The sequence below is a fragment of the Protomyctophum bolini genome, assembly GCF_963924005.1.
Source record: "Protomyctophum bolini genome assembly, chromosome: 21".
NCBI lineage: Eukaryota > Metazoa > Chordata > Actinopteri > Myctophiformes > Myctophidae > Protomyctophum > Protomyctophum bolini.
In genome coordinates this window covers 34,224,807-34,244,771 of record NC_137882.1, presented here as the reverse complement: position 1 = coordinate 34,244,771, position 19,965 = coordinate 34,224,807, and the positions used below count along the sequence as shown (strand labels likewise).

General features: G+C 42.3%; 1 protein-coding gene across 1 annotated transcript; it reads left to right on the top strand.

Annotated features, from left to right (window-relative positions):
- Positions 1-563: 563 nt before the first annotated feature.
- Positions 564-19,062, top strand: LOC308336501 (uncharacterized protein; the record flags this gene model as incomplete). The annotated part of the gene is made up of 7 exons (XM_080793867.1): positions 564-849; positions 5,310-5,456; positions 7,969-8,100; positions 8,815-9,036; positions 12,167-12,310; positions 15,986-16,825; positions 18,974-19,062. 7 exons carry the CDS (start codon positions 564-566, stop codon positions 19,060-19,062), a joined length of 1,860 nt encoding a protein of 619 aa, XP_080649993.1.
- Between the last annotated feature and the right edge of the window lie 903 nt (positions 19,063-19,965).

Genomic DNA, 19,965 nt, shown 5'->3' with positions numbered 1-19,965 from the left:
TCTTGTTTTCATTGACCTGGTTGCTTATTTCTCTCACACAATGTGGCAACACTGGGTCTTTGTATTCAGCGTAACGGCGGGATCGGAGAGAAAGTCTTTGTTGTTGTTGATCCTCAACTAGAGAAAAGAGACATTTTCCACATTCTATAAGTTGTAACAGTGTAACGTGTATCACCCTGAGATAGAAACGACCCGACGATTGGTGGAGCAAGTTATGGGGTCTTAACAACTGAAGCCATATCGGCCATATCGGCTCTCCAGCGGTGTTTCCTCCTTCATTTAGCCCAGCTTCGAGTTCCATTTGTCGGCGTTGAAGCCAAGGAAACAGCGGTAGTTTGGAAGAGAGTCTGTTTGGTGTAAATGTGTCCTAAAGGAGGTAAATCGAGTCAATGGAGGACATTTTACACATTCTATAAGTTATAAGTATTACAGTATCAGTATGAACAGAAATATTTACACATGATATAAGTTTATATTACATAAGTCGGTTCTTCGGTGCCACTGTGACGACCCAAAATCATCTCCACACTCCAGCGATAGAGTACTTTGTCTGTTAGGTGTAAATGTCTCCTAAAGGAGGTAAAACGAGTCAAATGGAGTCTCTACGGCTGAAGATACATGAACACATGACGTCGGTGGTGGGAGAGGACATATTGTGCGTTTTGGACAAACACACAAGCGGTGATGTTTGTCGACTCAGAGTATTTGTGTTGGAGCGCCTCAGTGCAGCCGGACAGTTCATGGTCAACCTCTTCCAGAAAGAGATGGAGACACTAGAAACTCTGCTGGAGAAACAAAACAAACTGCTGGACATTGATTTTGATATGGACATCGATCAACACACTGCAGGTATGTGTGGTACACACACAACACCAAACTACACACTGTTACAATTTACAATTTAGGCAGAGTGACTTACAGTAAGCAAGCACAAAACATGGTAATACATCAAATACATGAAAATAGTCATCAAGACTCATACGTAAGCTAAGCTTACAGTGGAATATTGATATAATGAAACTATGTGTATACACTATAGAGTGCTATCATAAATAAATATTTAAACAAATGGGCATCTAATTTACATAAATTCATCCTATTTACGCCTGTAAGGTTGTCCAGGCTAGGGCAAGTGCTACGGGCTAAGATGTCTGAATAGGTGGGTTTTCAGACTATAGTGGAATATTGGTTGATTAATTTATTAACATATTTGAGAATTACAGTACATTTCCAGCACAACTCAAAACAAAACTGTTAACTGTGGACGACACCATAAAGCATTACACTTGTTTACAATAGGGCCCACAATGTTCAATTAATCATAACACCTAGACGTACAAATATACTACAGTGAGGGGGAAAAGGGGTCGGTGGGGGTTTTCAGGTTTTACGGGGGACCGTTTCGAATTGCAGCCGTATGTTTTAATGACTGTTGGTAGGGTGTTCCACATTTTGGTGGCATAGCAGTGAAAATAATTTAGTCCCTTGTTTGTGCCGAATCTGGTTTGCACACATTAGTTGCGCTCCCTCTGGTCTTGTGGGTGTGGACTTCGTTGACATTAAGGAAGTATTTAGACGGGTACATGGGTATCTTGGTGGTGTAGCGAATCTTGTGGACCAGACCCATTGCAAGATGCTGTACTCTGTCGTCAACCTAGCCCCTCTCGGAAACCCTCCGAAAGCTTTTATGATTGGACCTAGCTTTGCGTAGGGTTCCTGGACATTACAACATTTTCTAATGCGATTGTTGGAACGCGGATATAAACAAACTCCTCGTTTAGTCGATCGGCGCAGTATTACGACGTTTTTTCCTGTGTTGGCTTACGAATGTGCGAACTAAAAGTACCTTACATACCTCTGAGAAAATCTCCTGTGTCGCGGAAGCCGTTAAGTATTTTTAATCCATGTTTGATTAAAAATGTCACTTTGATTTCTTCTTGTTTATTTACCGTTTATTGTACCGCCTCCCGATGTGCGGTTGGCTTGTGCCGGCTACGTCATGGCAAAGCGCCACTAGCTAGCCAGATAGGCGGTACAATGAGGTGTCAATAAACAAGGTAGGAAGAAGCGACATTTTTAATCAAACATGGATTAAAAATACTTAGCGGCTTCCGCGACACAGGAGATTTTCTCAGAGGTATGTAAGGTACTTATAGTTCGCACATTCGTAAGCCAACACAGGAAAAAACATCTTAAAACCGTGCAGAATCTTTTCACCTTACGTGTTTACATTGTATTTATGTGTGTATACCTGGTGGCAGCCCAGCGTGAACCAGGACCCAATGGGTAAAGTCATAAAAGTGTCAGAAACTTTACTACATTTGGGTTCTGCTTGTGGGGCTATCGTCAACCCTAAGGGTCGATTCATACTCCTATTTTAGAGCCGAATAAAAGTCGGTTCGGCGCTGCAGAGCCTACAATTTGACGTCATTTGAGGTTCGGGGGGGCGGGTACCGTCCTAAAGTCGGCTCTTCGGTGCTACTGAAATTTTCTGACAAGCCGAAATCATTTCGGCACTACAGCGCCGAAACAGGAGTATGAATCGGCCCTTAGCCATTCCAGTCTGTCAAAATGGGTAGGGGTGAGGTGGGTTCGAGGAGTGAGGCCAAGTAGTAACCTGACCAGTTTGTTTTGGGAAGTCTGGAGCCTTGTCTTAAGGGCCTTTGAGGTGCTGTGGTACCAAGAGGTGTGTGCATAGTCGTAGAAACCTTGTACTAGGGCTCCTGTTAGGGTCTTTTAGTTGACCAGTGAGGAGATCTTGTATAGGAATCTTGTTCTTTGGTTGACTTTTTTTATTACGTTGGTGGCCATTTTATGACTGGAAAGATTGGTAATTTCATCTTTTCGTGTGATATTATTGTCACCCACTCTAATCAAGAAGACGTCAGCCTTGCTGAGATTACTATTTGAGCCAAAAATAATGGATTCAGTTTTTCCCAGGTGTAAAGATAGTTTGTTATCAGCGAGCCAGGTGCAGATTCTACCGGGTTCAGAGCTGAGGGCCTTTTCAACCTGCAGTTTGAAAAGGCCGAGACCAGCAGTGCTGAGTCATCTGCGAACAGGAACAAGTTGCAGTCACAAGCTGATGTCATGTCGTTAACATATATTAGGAACAGTAAAGACCCTAGTATGCTTCCTTGTGGAACACCACAGCTCACTGGGGGGGGGGGGGGGGGGGGCAGCAGTGTTTCGTTCACCTCCACCATCTGTTCTCTCCCCTCCAGGTAGGATTGCATCCAGCTCACTGATGTACTATCAAAACTAATTCACCCTTTGTCAAGTCCCGCCCGTGGTTCTGCCCCTCTTTGCACCCATTGGTTGCTGTTCCGTGGTTGGACAAAATCCTCTCTTTTCATCCACTACCATTGAAATAACAGGTTTTTCAGTTGCTTCATATTGATATTCTGTGCATTCAATTCTTATTTTATTTTGTGTCAGTAAAAAGGAACATCACAGGTGCAGCATAGTGACTGGGCATATCATGTTTGTTATTAGTTTTTTCCAAAAATTATGTTTTAGCAAATTCAACATAAACTAGGCGGAACCAGGGCGGAACAAGCCAGAAGAGCCTGCTGGTTAGTCAGTCAGGGACCAATCAGAAGGCTGACAAAGGGTGAATTGCTTTTAGCTTGTTTACCAGTATGGAGTGGTTCACACAGTGTCGTACATTCATTTTTTAGTGGCAAGATACTTTTCAACCTGTTCATAGACATTTTTTTCCATCACTTTCGAGATGGAGCTTAGAATAGAAACAGGACAGTAGTTGCTGGGGTCTAATTTGTTCCCTTTCTTGTGCAGGGGGGTTACTTTGGCCAGTTTGAAGTCTTGGGGGACCTGTCCCTGTTTGATCGAGAGGTTTATGATGTGGGTGCTGAATCTCTGAGAAATTTAGAGGGAATATTGTCATGGCCAGTAGCCTTGTGGGGTTGAAGGGCACTCAGTTTTTTTAGCACCTCCTCAGTTGTTACCATTGTCAGCTTAAAATCATCTTTACAAACACCTAGGTTTTTATAGAAGGCTTTGATGTGCCTTACACCGAAACGCCCAGAGTGGGAGGGCAGTTTGTTAACCAGCGTTGTTGCAATGTTTGCAAAGAAGATGTTTCAGAAGTTGGCCACATCCAGCTTGTCAGTGATGAGTGTGTCGTTTGTTGCCCAGCCGGGGCGCCTGATGGAGGGGAAAGGAACTTGTTGGAATAACGTGTTCCTTCCACGCGCTACGTCCTGCCGGGGAAACTCTCCCCTCTCAGGTGAAAAGAAACAGCTTGGACTCCTCATGCATATAAATAAGCATAAGGTCAGTGCGCTGCCCTCCCCAGGTTGGCAGAGGGAGTGTAGTGACCAGGATTACATTCACACTGGGTGAAAAAATGGGTTGCAAAAACAAAAAAAGGTTGTTTGTTGAACAAAGCACATAAAATGTGTTGTGTTATTGGAAGAAGACAAAAAATGCATCAACCACTTGAGCACTAGCATCCCCATTATGAGGGGAACATTATACGAAAATAGCCAATCTGTAATCTTGCAAGGCATTGTGAGCTTGTAGATCGGCTATTTCAGGCACAGATCTAGGTTCGGTGTAGACTCAGAGAGTAAATGATAGAATAGTCAGTAGGTTAACAATGATATTAACACATTTAGTACCGGAACTGCATCAAAATAAAGGCGCTGCTTGCGCGGGAGTAATCGCCAGAGTAGTGATCGCTTCCATTTTGAAAGCCATGAACCGGAAATACTTTCTTAAAAAAGTTGACTGACAAAGTGCCATCACAATCTCCGATCATCTTAATATATTTATATACGCTCCAAAAAGAGTTCATATTTTGCGGGAGAGACGGATGAGGAGCAGAAACGCAGCGCCAGCATATCGATCCATTCATCACCACGGAGAGCGCCCTGGATGAGGAGATACGAGTCATTCTTTCCGCCGCGCTAACATGGGAGTCAATGACAAGCTAATAGTTTCACAGAGCGTTAGCATACGGCAAGCGAAAAGCGAAATGCCAAAAAAAAATGAAGTAATTATTCTGAATATTATTATCTCGCCCCGCGTCGTTTGGACGTCGCTAGGACGTCCACAGACGTCTAAGGCACCTCTCGGTTCCAATCCTTATGACGTTTCAGGACGTATTATGTACAAAATGTGTTAAAATATGTTTCAATGATTCGATTTGTGATACGATTCAAATCAAGATATTAGGTTCACGGTACGATTTGCCAAGATCTTTTTTTTTAACCATTCATTTCCAGACAAATGACCGACCGAACCATGTTGTTTTGACTATTCTCTCCTTCTGTCTGTGTGTAAAGAGGTTTCAACTCAATATGAGAAGTGGAGATCCAGTTTGGTCCAGGAGGAACCACAACCTCCACACATTAAAGAGGAACAGGAGGAGGAGGCTGATGTGTCATCATTGACATTACTACACTGGGAGACGAGCTGTGACACTCTCTCAGGTAAATCAAACTCTATCGCCGCCACGCCTGCATTCTCAATGGCGAGCTCTTTTAGTTTGAAAGCCGGTTTGGAAGTACAAATCAGGAAGTACAAATATGCTGTGTAACAATCCCACGATTGCCACCAAAGCGTTTAGAGAAAGGAGCCACAAATCAAGCTTGTTTTTGGTCTAAAAAGAAGAATCTGAGATATTGGCGTTCTAAGATGCTGTGTCCTCAGACAGCATACCACCAGATATTAGCGTTCTAAGATGCTGTGTCCTCAGACAGCATAACACCAGATATTAGCGTTCTAAGATCATTGTTTTGTCATTCCATTTTGGAAATAACTTCCTACTTCCGGGTCGTCTCTCGTCCGTACATCTCAAACTACAAATCTCAAACATTAAGGCTTGTCTGCTTGTCCGGGTGAAGTAATAAATCTTTCCAGACATTTTTTCCATTTTTGTCCATTGGACAAGTGACTCTTGGTTTAACCTTTTCTGTGATGCTCCTAGCAGCCAACAATATTGTCTGGCATTATTGTCTGGCTTTCCTAATCACCTTTCCAATATTGGTAATAGCCCTAGAATGTCTGATCTTACATAGATTTAATTTATTCCAAATACACAGCAATAGAGGTATCCAGACTGACCATCGGCATTTAAACTTGTAGCCATGCTTTATCCTCCTGCGTTTGTACCCACCCAGTAATTAATTACTAATAGTTGGAGTCAGATATTGTACACTAGTTTCATATCCATTTGAAAGTTCTGGCAGTTCTGCCAAGTAAAATATCGGCACTTTTACACGAGGAAAGCCTGGACTGTAAATATGAACTTCCTTTGGGAACAGTTGATGTTTGGGAAGCACAAACGTATGTGGCACACAATTGACAGGTGGTAATTGATCCCACCACCTATTTTTATGTGGCCCATACATTTGTGCTTCCTAAAGGAAGTTTTGATATGTTCAGTCCTGACTTTTGCGCTCATTCCCCTTGCGTGAGAGAATGTCATCCGTGTGCAGCTCGTGGAATTGTAGAGATATTTTACTAAATATAAGATTTATGCCAGAACTTTCAAATGAATATGAAACTAGTCTCCGAACGACTCCAAGCCTTAGGAATTAATTATTGGGTGAGTGCACACGCAGTGTTACAAGTTGAAATGCCGACGAGGTCAGTCTGCTAACTGTGCGTGGAAATAAACAATATTTGCCTGTGTATTTGGAGTTAGATCACAGACATTCTAGGGCTATTAACTTGTACACTGAGAATATTTAACTAATATTCACCAAAACCGACTTACAGTTAGTTCATTTAAAATGTATTTGTGTGTGCTCATGCTCCGGACAAGTGACTTTTGTGCCTGGATAAGTGAATGGGAAATGTACTTGTCCACAGGACAAGTGCCTCAAAAAGTTAATGTCAAGCCCTGTAAGCAATGCAAATGTAGATTGTAAACGAGTAGGATATTTACTCTGTCCACTGTAATGTTAATGTGATTGTCAAGTGAACGTATAGCTCCATGTCTTCATGAACCAAGCATTGCAATCTTACCAACTAAACCTTTGTCATTCTGTATTATTGTGTCAGTCTTAGAATGACCATTCAGGTAATGCATGACATTGGAAATTGTTTTCCTGTCTTGTTCATACACTGCAAATTTAGCCTCAAACCTACTTTAACATAATGAGTGCTGCCTGCTGGACGGAAGTCGTATGGCACTTGGGTGCCGGCAGGGGCGGTATTGCAGTCGCTGTACCGCACTGTTGTGACGAAAAGAGAGTTGAGCCAGAAGGCAAAGCACTCTGTCTACCGAGCAATCTTCGTTCCTACTCTCACCTATGGTCATGAAGTGTGGGTCATGACCAAAAGAATAAGGTTGCGAATACAATAGGCCAAAATGAGTTTTCTTCGACGGGTGGCTGGCATCTCCCTTAGAGATGGGTGTTCAGTCACACGAGAAAGGAGTCAGTCACACTGGAAAGGAGTCAGCTGAGGTGGTTCAGGCATCTGGTTAGGATGCCTCTCGGGCGCCTCCCTAGGGAGGTCCTTGATGCACGTCCCACTGAGAGGAGACCCCGGGGCAGACCAAGGCGCAGTTGGAGGAAATACATCGACTCACTGGCCTTGGAATGTCTCGGAATCCCCCAGGAGGAAGTCCCTAATGTTGCTCTGGAGAGGGAAGTCTGGAGCACTCTGGTGGAGCTGTTGCCCCCGCGACCCGACTACGGATAAGCGGTTGAAGATGGATGGAAGGACTTGGGTGCCGGTGATTTCAGGCTATTCCACTATGACTCACGTCCGCTTTTGGCATGTATCTTGGATACTAAAGTATTGGCGTTTATTACCAAGCTAAAATAAGGCCAATCCTTGCTCTAGAAAACGCCAATGTTCCAATCGCAATGACCGGATAATCAGAAATGACCTCTGGACATTGGAGAATAGTTGAAAACCACGCACTAGTAGTAATTCATGAATCCCATAATCTCAAGATTCTTATTAAAGTCCTGATTAACTTTATTTCAGACCTGTGTATGGAGTCCAGACTGCAGGTGAAAATGAACTCTCCAGACTCAGCCAGGGACATTTCTATTAAACGGGATGAACCTGAAGACATTTCTATTAACCTGGAGGAAGCTGAATACCACCTATACCTAAGTAAGTTTCATGTGGTCTTAATCTCTTTAATATTTTCTGTTGGGCTGCTACAATGTCTGCGAAGCTCATTTCCTGGCCATCGCCAGGTCCTTGACAAACTTGTCAAGGACCTCCAATATTTATAAGCGACTAGCTAGCCATGAGGGAGTATGAATTGAATCCACCCTTTGTCAGCCTTCTGATTGGTCCCTGACTGACTAATCAGCAGGCTCTTTCTGCCTTGTTCCGACCTGGTTCCCCCGTGTTTATGTTGAATTTGCTAAAACATAAACTAAAAACAAACATGATATGCCCAGTCACCATGCTGCACCTGTGATGTTCCTTTTTACTGACACCACGTTTAAAATAAGAATTGAGTGCACAGAATATCAATACAAAGCAACTGAATTTTCATTTCAATGGTAGTGGATGGAGAGAGAGGATTTTTGTCCAACCAATGAGTACGAAGAGGGGCACAGCCACGGGCGGGACTTGACAAAGGGTGAATTGTATTCAGCCAAACTAAATGCAGGGCGGGGACCCATCCTGAACCAACTTGCTCATTCCTACTTGTGAAAATCAGTTTTGGCGATACAATTTGCAATCTTATGTTCAGCAAGATTCTGCCCTAAAATATCAATTTCATTATCTTTTGTAAGGTTATAATATTGCCTTTACCTTCTGCCAATATTTGTTATATTCTCTAGGGCTCAAGTTATTCAATTTTTATTTCAGACCAGTGTGTGGAGTCCAGACTGCAGGTGAAGATGAACTCTCCAGACTCAGCAAAGGATATGTCTATTAAACAGGAGGAACCTGAAGACATCTCTATTAAACAGGTGGAACCTGAAGACATCTCTATTAAACAGGAGGAACCTGAAGACATCTCTCTTACACAGGAGGAACCTGAAGACATCTCTCTTAAACAGGAGGAACCTGAAGACCACCCAAACCGTAGTATGTATTTTCACTACACGATAATCTTGGCAAACATATGTCAATGATAATATCCGGATAATGTAGGAACAGGAAACGAGTCCCCAGGATTTCTTGTGTAATACTTTTGGCCTAAATGTTTTACTGTACCTTACCCTAATCCAAACCTTGATGCTGAGCGGGGAGACATTGCATCCTACTTTTATTGACCGGTATCACCGCCGTTAGGGAAAGGTTTTCAAACATGGCCGAACAGACAAAGTTCGCCAAACGGACACCGGCGTCTGTTCAGCCACCCAGCGCCATGCTATTCTCCCACCCGGCCCCCTGGTCGCGCCGGGCCAGCTCGCAGCATCTCCCACCCGGGCCCCCTATTTTATTTTTTCCCCCCTACACCCAGTCCCAGTTTCCGGGGGCTGTACGGCGATTCTTCGAGATGCAACAGAGGCGATGTCCCACTTTGCAAAATGGACACCATTTTAAACCACAATTAGTCAATACTACCAAGGCCAAACATACTTTAAAACAGAAAGGGAGTTCGCACAGCTCGTAGTCGCGATGCCAAAAATATTGTATTACATTACATTGTATTTATTAGTTAATTGATTGTAGAACACTTTCCCTGCGATTCGCGATTGCCTGAGTTATGTTTTCATTGTTTAATCCATTTAAATCAGTTTTAAGGGCAATCCACCGCACAGAATTGGATATGAGACGCGTTTTGATGACGTCATCGCAAAAAGGTCCGTCGCGCCAGCGTGCAAAGGTTTATGGGAAATGTAGTCCCCATTGTTTACAATGGGGACTAACCTTTTCCACTTTTTTTTTAACTAAAATGTTTCTGAAATTCCAGCCCAACAAAAATCACTACATCTTTCTTTAACACGAAAAAAACCGGTATGATAATGTTGACAGGAGTCAGCAGTATGTTGCGTGCTCTTTTCAGTTCAGTTTTTTTATTTGAACAGACGGATATAAAAATGAACACAAATAATATCCTATACATACTATACACCGAATGAAAGCCCTGAATGTCTACTTTTAGGAGGAAAACAGTACACATTGATCCCATGTACAGTTTGTCAGTTGTTAGTTATTGAATGCAGCTTGCGCCCACCAGAGAGAACTTTAGGCATGGACCTGAACAACTAAATATTCACAAAATAAGGCCTATAGCGACATACATACTATATACCGTATGAAATAGAAGACTCTCTGCTTTCATAATAAAAAAACGAATACTGTATTAATAATAAAAATCACACCCCTGTGAAGTGAGCAGTGCAACAGTTGCACCGCTCATTTCACAGGGGTGTGATTTTTAGGCATCCCAGCTTTCACAAGTTGAGAAGAAAAGGGTCCCCCACACTGTCAATTTACAATTTAGGCATTTAGCAGACGCTCTTAATCCAGAGCGACTTACATTAAGCAAGAACAAAAAGCATGGGAATACATCACATAAAAAGCATTTATCATGAAACATGCGTAAGCTAAAAAGCTAAGAAAATAACAGTGGAATATCTATATAATGAAACTATACATATAAACTATACATATATACTATACTATGCTATATATAATGTGCTATGACTACATACAATGCAATTCTAGTGCTGTCTACATAACATGCTATAAGTCTTTATCAAATGCTATGCTAGTACAGAAATGCTATCTAAGGGGGTAGGATAAGTGCTATGGGCCATGATGGAGTCTGAAAAGGTGGGTTTTCAGACTACGGCGGAAGATTGGGAGTGATGCTGCAGTTCTGACTGTGTGCATTCCACAGTTTTGGAGCCAGAAGGGAGAAGAGTTTGGGACGTGTGGAGCGTTGTCCCGGCGTTTTTAGTGAGGGTACTTCCAGCTTCCCTGCGTTGGCTGATCTGAGTGCGCGGGAGGGTTTGTAGGGTTCAATCATACTTGCAAGATATGGGGCCATACCTTTGGTTGCTTTGAATGCCAGCATCAGAGTTTTGTATTCTGTGCGGGCAGCGACCGGGAGCCAGTGGAGGGAGCGGAGCAGGGGGGAGACATGTGAGAATTTTGGCTGGTTGAAGACCAAGCGAGCTGCGGCATTTTGGATCAGTTGGAGAGGCTTAAGTGCACATGCTGGTAGGCCAGTAAGGAGGGAGTTACAATAGTCAAGTTTTGACAAGACTGTTGTCTGGATTAGGAGCTGGGCTGATTCCTGGGTGAGGAACGGTCTAATTCGTCGTATGTTATAGAGTCTGAACCTACAGGATCGAGTGACAGCTGTGATGTCAGTTTTGAACGAGAGCTGACTGTCCAGGACAACACCAAGATTCCTGGCTATTGGGACATACGTTACCAGGGCGTTGTCTACGGAAATAGTTAGCTCCCGCATAGGGCAGGACTTAGCTGGGAAGAAGAGAAGCTCAGTCTTGTCTGGGTTCAGCTTGAGGTGGTTGTAGGACACTGTCTTCACTTATAGAGCAGCAGTTTATTCAGAGTGACAATGTTTCGATCTAAACGAACGTCATCAGGTATCCTAATAAAGGTTGTTTAGGCGGAAACGTTGTCACTCTAAATAAACGGCTGCTCTATAAGTGAAGACAATGTGCAGGACCCTTTTCTTCTCATGATTCACATTCGGTTGCTGGCTCCTACACACCTGTCGTTGTAGGTGTGCACATGCTTTTTTGCTTTTTCAGATTATTCTAATTCGTTGGGATGGACCTCTATATCGTCAGGATTAATATCGATATACAATATATCGTTACATGCCTAGTGGGCACCTAAACATTGTATGTGGGCGCCTCAGTGTTAAATTGGCTATTTTTTCCAAAAATGTAAAATAAATAAATAAGGAATTCATTTGTATTGTATAATGTAATGTGTGGACACATTTTTTCCAGCCCTATTACTACTCTGTGGTTGTATAGGCTGTGGCAAAACTTATATAGCTTAAATAGCTCAAAGCAACGTATTACAAATAAATAGATTAATACATGGACAAATAAAAAAATAGTTTGAATGGTGATTACTCATGATTAATAATGTTGAAGCTGTGATTAATCTGATTACAAATTATAATCATCTGACAGCCCTACTTATTTTATATTGTCTTGAATTATAACACCTGTTACTGAATGATAAGTAGCCTACAATCTGTTTATACCAGTGATTTCCACAGAGCACCACAGGGAGACGTCTACAGTATCTAGAGAGATGGCCTCCAAAAGACACTCAACGTTTTCAGAGGAACAGCCAGAGACGGACGAGGGACGTGGACCGTTTGATGCAATGATGCAACCTGTTGTAAAGTTGTACCGTATAGGTATGTGCTGTTTTAAGGGATATTTCACTTTCAACATAATTGTTTATCGTCTACTCAGGCTTTTCTGAACACACCGCGAGCAGTTTTTAACACCCCCATCGCCAGTGGTGGAAAAAGTACAAAAAACATTTTACTTAAGTAGAAGTACTGATTCTCTACTTGAAAATTACTTAAGTAAAAGTATAAAGTACCCATTAAGAAAGTTACTTAAGTAAAAGTATAAAAGTACCTCAAATGAAATGTACTTAAGTACAAAAAGTACCCAGTGTAAAATGTACTTAAGTATAATAGTAAAAATTACAAAGTACACGTACAAGTAAAAAGTACAACATGATTTTCAAAATGCCTACAAAGAAATTAAGTCCAAAAGTGGCTTTATTTCAACACTTTATTTTAACAAACTGGCCATTCATTATCAATGGCATTTAATGTTTGTGTTGGGATAAACACTAGAAACTGGCCATTCATTATCAATGGCATTTAATGTTTGTGTTGGGATAAACACTAGAAACTGGCCATTCATTATCAATGGCATTTAATGTTTGTGTTGGGATAAAAACTAGAAACTGGCCATTCATTATCAATGGTATTTAATGTTTGTGTTGGGATAAACGCTATAAACTGGCCATTCATTATCAATGGCATTTAATGTTTGTGTTGGGATAAACACTAGAAACTGACCATTCATTATCAATGGCATTTAATGTTTGTGTTAATAATAGTAGAATACCAGGTTACAGAGGATAGTCTCGGTAACCTGTTTGTAGAAAGCATGTTCACGGTAAATAACCTCTTATCGATGCTGAGCTGAATTTTAATGTGCACATTAATCAGGCTACCAAGACTGCCTTTTCTCATCTTCGAAGCATCTCACGAATTAGAGCATATATGTGACCAGTGCCAGTATTTTCAACCACAACTCGGCAGTATTGAAACTGTACAAATGACCAAAATACAAATTATTATTTTTTTTGGTGGTTTTCGTTTTTAGCCACATTAACACAGTTGGAATGTTAAAGAATGTTTTTATTCCATCAGAAAGTCGTTTTAGTGTCATTAAGTCGTTGTAATTGCTTAAACATGTCACTATGTCTAATGTTATAACGATTGGGTTAACCAATGCTAACCAATGCTAACCAGAAAATACAGCTTTCCTGCTAAAGTATGCAAATTCCGCTAAAATCCGCCTTTTGTACACAATCGTTTTTGAAGATAATACTAGTCTTTTACTAACTGGCTAAAAGAAATAGCAGAGAAAGAAGTATTAACCATTGTATTTTGTAAAAAGTGTGTTAATTTTCGGTCCGCCTAAAGCTAATGTTCCAGAAGGGGCACTGGTGAATCATAACAAAGGGACATGCTGAAAATGGCTTCCTGTTTCCAATAGCAGAAGAAGAAGACTTGGATTAATTTAATGTAAACATTGTAAAATTGTCACCATAACGTGGCTATTATTAGTTGCTTTGGAATGTACCTGCCATGAAAATTAAAGTCATAATAACACAGATCACATCGATATGTAATATAGCGCGATATGTACTTGTTTTAGCTGCAGGATTGATAACAATATAATGCTAAATGTTGCTAAAAGCTATCGTCGCGGGGTTGCCAGGTTCTGAGAAATAAGCAACCCGGTATATGAAAACAAGCCCAAAATAATCGTTTTTTCATACTACAAAATGCCAAATAAATACAGTAGCCTATTTAAAAAAGGAGAGATAACAGGAAAACTATCAAGATAACAACATTATCTAATTGTGTAGACTTATTGGTACAGTAGGCCTATGCATTATCTTTCTTTGGAAACAAGGTCAACTAATTATAATAAGCGGACATGGCAACACTGCTTGTTGACTAATGGAGGAATGAAGGGAAAACAGCGCCCCCTAAAGTCACAGATCACTGCTGAAATCTTTGAAGGTGGAATGCTCTATTTTGACATTTCTGATTCACTAGGTTTCAAATGGTCATATCTTCTTCATTTCCCCCCCAATTTCAATGAGCAATACATCATATGAAAGGTTACAGTGTGCAGTTTCATAATATGTAAAGAACTGAAAAATAAAAAATGCCCCCTTGTATATTAAACCACTGTCCCTGGTCACATATGTCTTTAGAAGATGCCAAAACACTGATCCATGCCTTTGTCTTCTCTCGACTTGACTATTGCAATGCCCTTTTTTCTGGCTTGCCAAAGAAAACAACAGGAATATTGAAACTTGTACAAAATGTGGCAGCTAGACTTTTAACAAAAGTAAGATGACAGATCAAATTACTCCGGTTTTAACCTCACTGCACTGGCTCCCTGTGGTTTTTAGGATTGATTTTATAATGTAATTATGAAGCTCGTAATGGTCTTGCACCTTCTTATCTCCATGATTGTCTGCAAAGATACAGTATGCCCCCCCCCCAGGTCCTCCACTGCTGGCCTAACTACCACTACAGCTCAGACAGACTATAGACATCTTTAAGACACAGCTTAAGACTCACCTCTTCACTCTTGCTTTTAGTTGAGTTTTAAAATATCTGTTCTTATTTTTGTACCACTGTCCTTGCCTGATTTGCCACTGTTGTATGCTCTTTGCTACTATCCTATTGTTTTAACTGCCTGCCTGTTTAAATGTTGTTTGTCTAGATTTGTTTTAGTTTTTTGCCAATTTCAGCCAATATCACGATAACAATATTTTATTGTACAATCGTTTTTATATAATTTTCTTTATATATAACCTAGATAATCAATTGGTAATTTTGCTGATAGACTATTCATCTTTTATGCAGATAGATGTTTTTCTATCATAGATAGATGTTGTTCTATCATGTGACATTCGGTGCAGGGCAGGCTGCTCAATGGTGAATTAGTATTGTAACATACTAATTCACCTGCAAAATGTGTTACTACTGCCACAGGTCGACGGGTGTGTAGGCTAAAAAGGCTTTAGGAAAAACGGGTTTGCTTAAATGTTTTCATGCAGGAGGCCTTACGTGTGCAATGAGGCTGTGCTCTAGTCTAGTTTTTGTATGTCTATAATGTTGTGTTTCCCAAAAAAGGACATAGTGCCCGATTGGCTGCCATGCAGCCAATAAGGCAGCACACAGGCTTCTGTGTGCGGCCTAGAGGGCATGTGTGCAAGCGCTGCATTGCTTGGATGCACCTGGGACGTATCCTCAGTGATGTATCCCAAGGTCATCTGGGTTTCGGGTCTCGCGAACATCATACCCCTCACTCAGGTGACCCAGCCGGGATGATCAAGTCCCGACTTATGTCCCAGTAGATACCCTCGATCAGACCCACTAGGGAAAGACCAGAGCCACACAATCCGTTGAATCCACTCCGGAACTACTCTGCTGGGACTGGGAGGTACAATTCTGGCATGTGGAGGGACTAGGCTCTGTGGGTTGACTCCTGTTCGGGCCCCTCCTACGTCTCACCAGGTCCACTCCTGCTCTCACTAGGAGTACCGCCAGGAGACTTTATTCAGGAGAATAAAATAAATAATGACTAATATTTACTCGGACAAGTGAGTTCTTGTCCAAAGGACAAGGGGCTCAACAATGTAATGTCGAGTTTTGTGTGTCTATGTGTATGAGCACGGGATGTGATGTATGAGGATGTATGATGATGAGAGCACCCCTTCACTTCACATGAGTGTGATGTTTTTTTGTCTTTATTTCTAGCCGCCCCACACCGCCCTGTGTGTAAAGAGGAGGTTTTCAATGAACAACAGGAGAGGAGCTCCAGTCTGGTCCAGGAGGAACCACAACCTCCACAGATTAAAGAGGAACAAGAGGAGCTACTTCAAAGACCAGAGGAGTCTGATGAGTCAACGTTGACATTACTAGCAGTGAAAAGTGAAGATGGTCATGATGATGAAAACAGAGAGACAGAGCCTGTAGCCAGCACTTCAACTCAACACATGAAAACACAAGCTGATGTAGAGGACTGTGGAACATCACAGCCAACTAGTGACGGCCAGCTCCTCTCTTCACACTGTTCTGAATCTGACACTGAAGACAGTGAGTGGGAGAACAGTGAAGATCAGTCAACTCAATATTACACTGAAGACAGTGATGATTGGTTGGAGACCAGTGAAGGTCAGTCAACTTCAAACACACTGAAATCACACAAGACTCAACATGTGGAAGGACAGAGATTGTCTTTGAGCAGCAAGCTGTCCCAGGACCTGAAATCATCAAAACAAACTCACTCCATGAGGACTCATACAGGGGAAAAGCCCTTTATTTGTGATGTGTGTGGTAAAGGCTGTTCTCAGGATGGTGATCTAAAAAACCACATGAGAACTCACACAGGAGAAAAGCCCTTTACTTGCCATGTTTGTGGCAAAGGTTATGCTAGAAATTTTGCTCTAAAGGAACACTTCATTTCAATTCATTTAAATTCATCACTTACTTGTGAAGTGTGTGGTGAAGGTTTTCCTACGAGTTGGCATCTAAAATCACACATGAAGAAACATACAGGGGGTACTTGTAGCTTGTGTGGTCGAGGCTGCGTTTCTAGTAGGCAACTAAAAATACACATGAGGACTCACATGGGGTTAAAGCTCTTTCCTTGTAATGTGTGTGGTAAAGGCTTTGCTCAGCAAAATCAATTAAATGTACACATGCATATTCATACAGGAAAAAAGCCCTTTACTTGTAACGTGTGTGGTAAAGGCTGTACTCACATTGGTCAGCTAAAAACACACATGCGTATTCATACAGGGGAAAAGCCCTTTACTTGTAACGTGTGTGGTAAAGGCTTTTCTAGTAATGGTCAGCTAAAAACACACATGCGTATTCATACAGGGGAAAAGCCCTTTACTTGTAACGTGTGTGGTAAAGGCTTTTCTCAGATTCCTCATCTAAACAAACACATGAAGACTCATACAGGTGAGAAGCCTTTAACTTGTAACATGTGTGGTAAAGACTTTGCTATCAATCGTGATCTAAAAAAACACATGAGGACTCATGAAAGGGAAAAGCCCATTGACACTCATACAGGGGGGGAACCCCTTAGTTGCAGTTAGGGGCAAATGCTTGGGTCAAAATGAAGCTAGTAAGAAAGCTAATGAGAAATACAGGGAAGAAGTGGTTAATTGTATTGTAATAAATGCACATTTTCCCCATGAACCCATTTGAGTTGACATGATATAACACAGATATCCTTCATTCTAATCCACGCAATGACAAGTGATAGATACTAAAACATTGGAATCACATAATCTGACAATATCAACATGACTGATTAAAGACCACCAACGATTAACGTTTTTATATTGATTATCTTTTGTATGTAAAACCTATATAAACATGGAGCAAAACGTTTGGACATTTTGCCTTAGGTAGATTATTTCTCGATTGTAACACTGTTTTAGGCATTGACCTTTTATACCGTTGGACATCAAAATACTTCCTTAATGTCAACAAAGTCCATGACCATGATCATAACACCAGACCAACACGTTCAACCCAGATTTGTCTCCAACAAGGGGTTAAATGTAGTGGTTCCCATGTGCAGGTTATGACCGATATAATGAGCAACTCTTGACAACGTACTTTAACTGTAGAGGTAGTATTTATTTGGCTTCGTTAGTTCGTTCACACTTGTATATCTCTGTTGTTATCATCACATGTAGTTCTATTACTTCCGGCGCGTGCGCCTCTCAATACTGTCCGGGCTTAAACACACATTGTTCCGTCAGTAGATTCATTCACATGACATCTCCCCTCCTTTGAGTCAGAGACAGTGTATACTGGTGAATACAAAATCAGTGTATTGTCCTTTCAGATCTGCAAATAACATGTACTCTTAAACAATGCTAGAACAACACTGTGGCCACAATATATATATAGTAGCGCTAATTGTTTAATCCAGGGTTCCACCGTGTGTAATACGACATTCCCGCCTTTTGTTTTATGTGTTTAATCTGCCGTATTTTAATAATTAAAAAGGAACTCTGTCTTTGCAGCGGAGCTGGAGACGAGACCTTCGTGTTATGATGACGAAACCGGAAAACAACACATGCTGTGGGCTTCTGGGAAATTGAGGCCAATGCAAATTAACGGGGTACAACGCCTCATGTAGGAGGGTCTTGTGGTGCGGTCTTGTGGCGCACCAAGATTGCGGGTGGTGCGATCGTTCATAACAAACGGACGAACCTTTTTTCGCTAGATTTTCACAGATCAAAAGCCCAAATACTTCAGCGTATGCTCTTAAGGTAATAAAATAATCTAGGCAGCGTAGAATATTTGATTAAAATGTGTGTAAAGCGTGATTTGCAGTAGAACTGTTAATCAAAGCGCTGCAATACAAAACAATAAACAATACTTTTTCCTTTTTTCCCTTTTTTAGAAAGGCAAGTAGTAGAAGTAGAACAGAAAGGCACAGCAACGCACAAACCAACATTGAACAAGTGACGTCTTTCTACTGAGGTTATGGGGTAGACCACCCAGTCACCTCTATAGCTGCCGGAGGTTATTCTGCTACGTAACGGCAAGCTATAAGTCACTGACACACAAAGTCTTTAAACCGCTCAGGCAGACGGATGACTCTGCCCCTAGAAGTGACCTGGGCCGGTTCTGGAAGACAACCCTCAGGCTCCGCTGGGACAGGCTCACGAACAGGAGAAACAGTCTCTCTAGCAGGCGACACGGCTCCCCTGGCAGGCGAGTCTGGAGGTGTAAAGCTGGGGTGGAGGTGGCTGCTCGCCCACATCCGCGTTCTCCGCCTCCCCAGGAAGGAATGTCGGTCGTAGGTGGCGCCTGTTTCACCGCAGGGTCCCACGGTCTGTCTGGATCAGATAGGATCTCGGAGCCGGGTGCAGCTGTTGAACTGTAGCCGCCGTCGTCCAGCCGGACTCACTGTCGAGTTTCACCGCCACGCTCTGTCCCGGGCCGAGAGGTGGAAGTGCTCTGGCGCCGGAGCGCCGGTTGTAGGCCTGCCTGTAGTCCCTCTTCACCTTGGCATCAGCTTTACGCACCTTTGTGAAGTTGGGCCATTTAGGCAAAAGCACTTTATCGACCGTAGGCACCGCCGTTTTGATCTGACGGCCCATCATCAGCTGTGCAGGACTGGCACCCGTGGCTTGTATTGGAGTAGCCCTGTAGCTCATGAGAGCCAGAAACGGGTCATCCTGACGCAGAATCTTCTTCGCTGTCTGTACCGCCCTCTCGGCCGCACCTTTGGCTTGAGGATAGTAAGGGCTAGAGGTGACGAGTTTAAAGTCGTAGGCAACGGTGACATCTTCAAACACTTTGCTCGTGAACTGCTTGGCGTTATATGTGTGGAGCTCGTCTGGACAGCCCCACCTGGAGAAGATATTCTTCAGACGAGAACATGTTCTCTTCGCTGTTCTCTTCGCTCTTCATGTCAGGCATATGAGCTATTTCTATGTAGCAAGAATAATAGTACCAAGTAGTTTTGTTTCTCATACGCACAGATCGTTTTCCAGGGTCCCTGTGGCAGTGGTGTTGTAATCAGAGGCTCCCTTCTCTGTGTAGGTCTGACTCGCATGCACTCGGGACATTGTGTCACCAGGTCTTGAATCTCCAGCCTGGGCCACGACACACTCATGTGTGCCCTTTCTCTGCACTGAGAAAGTGATGCCTTGGTGTCCGTCGTGCAGCCGGTGGAGTATCTCTTTTCTCATACTGTGAGG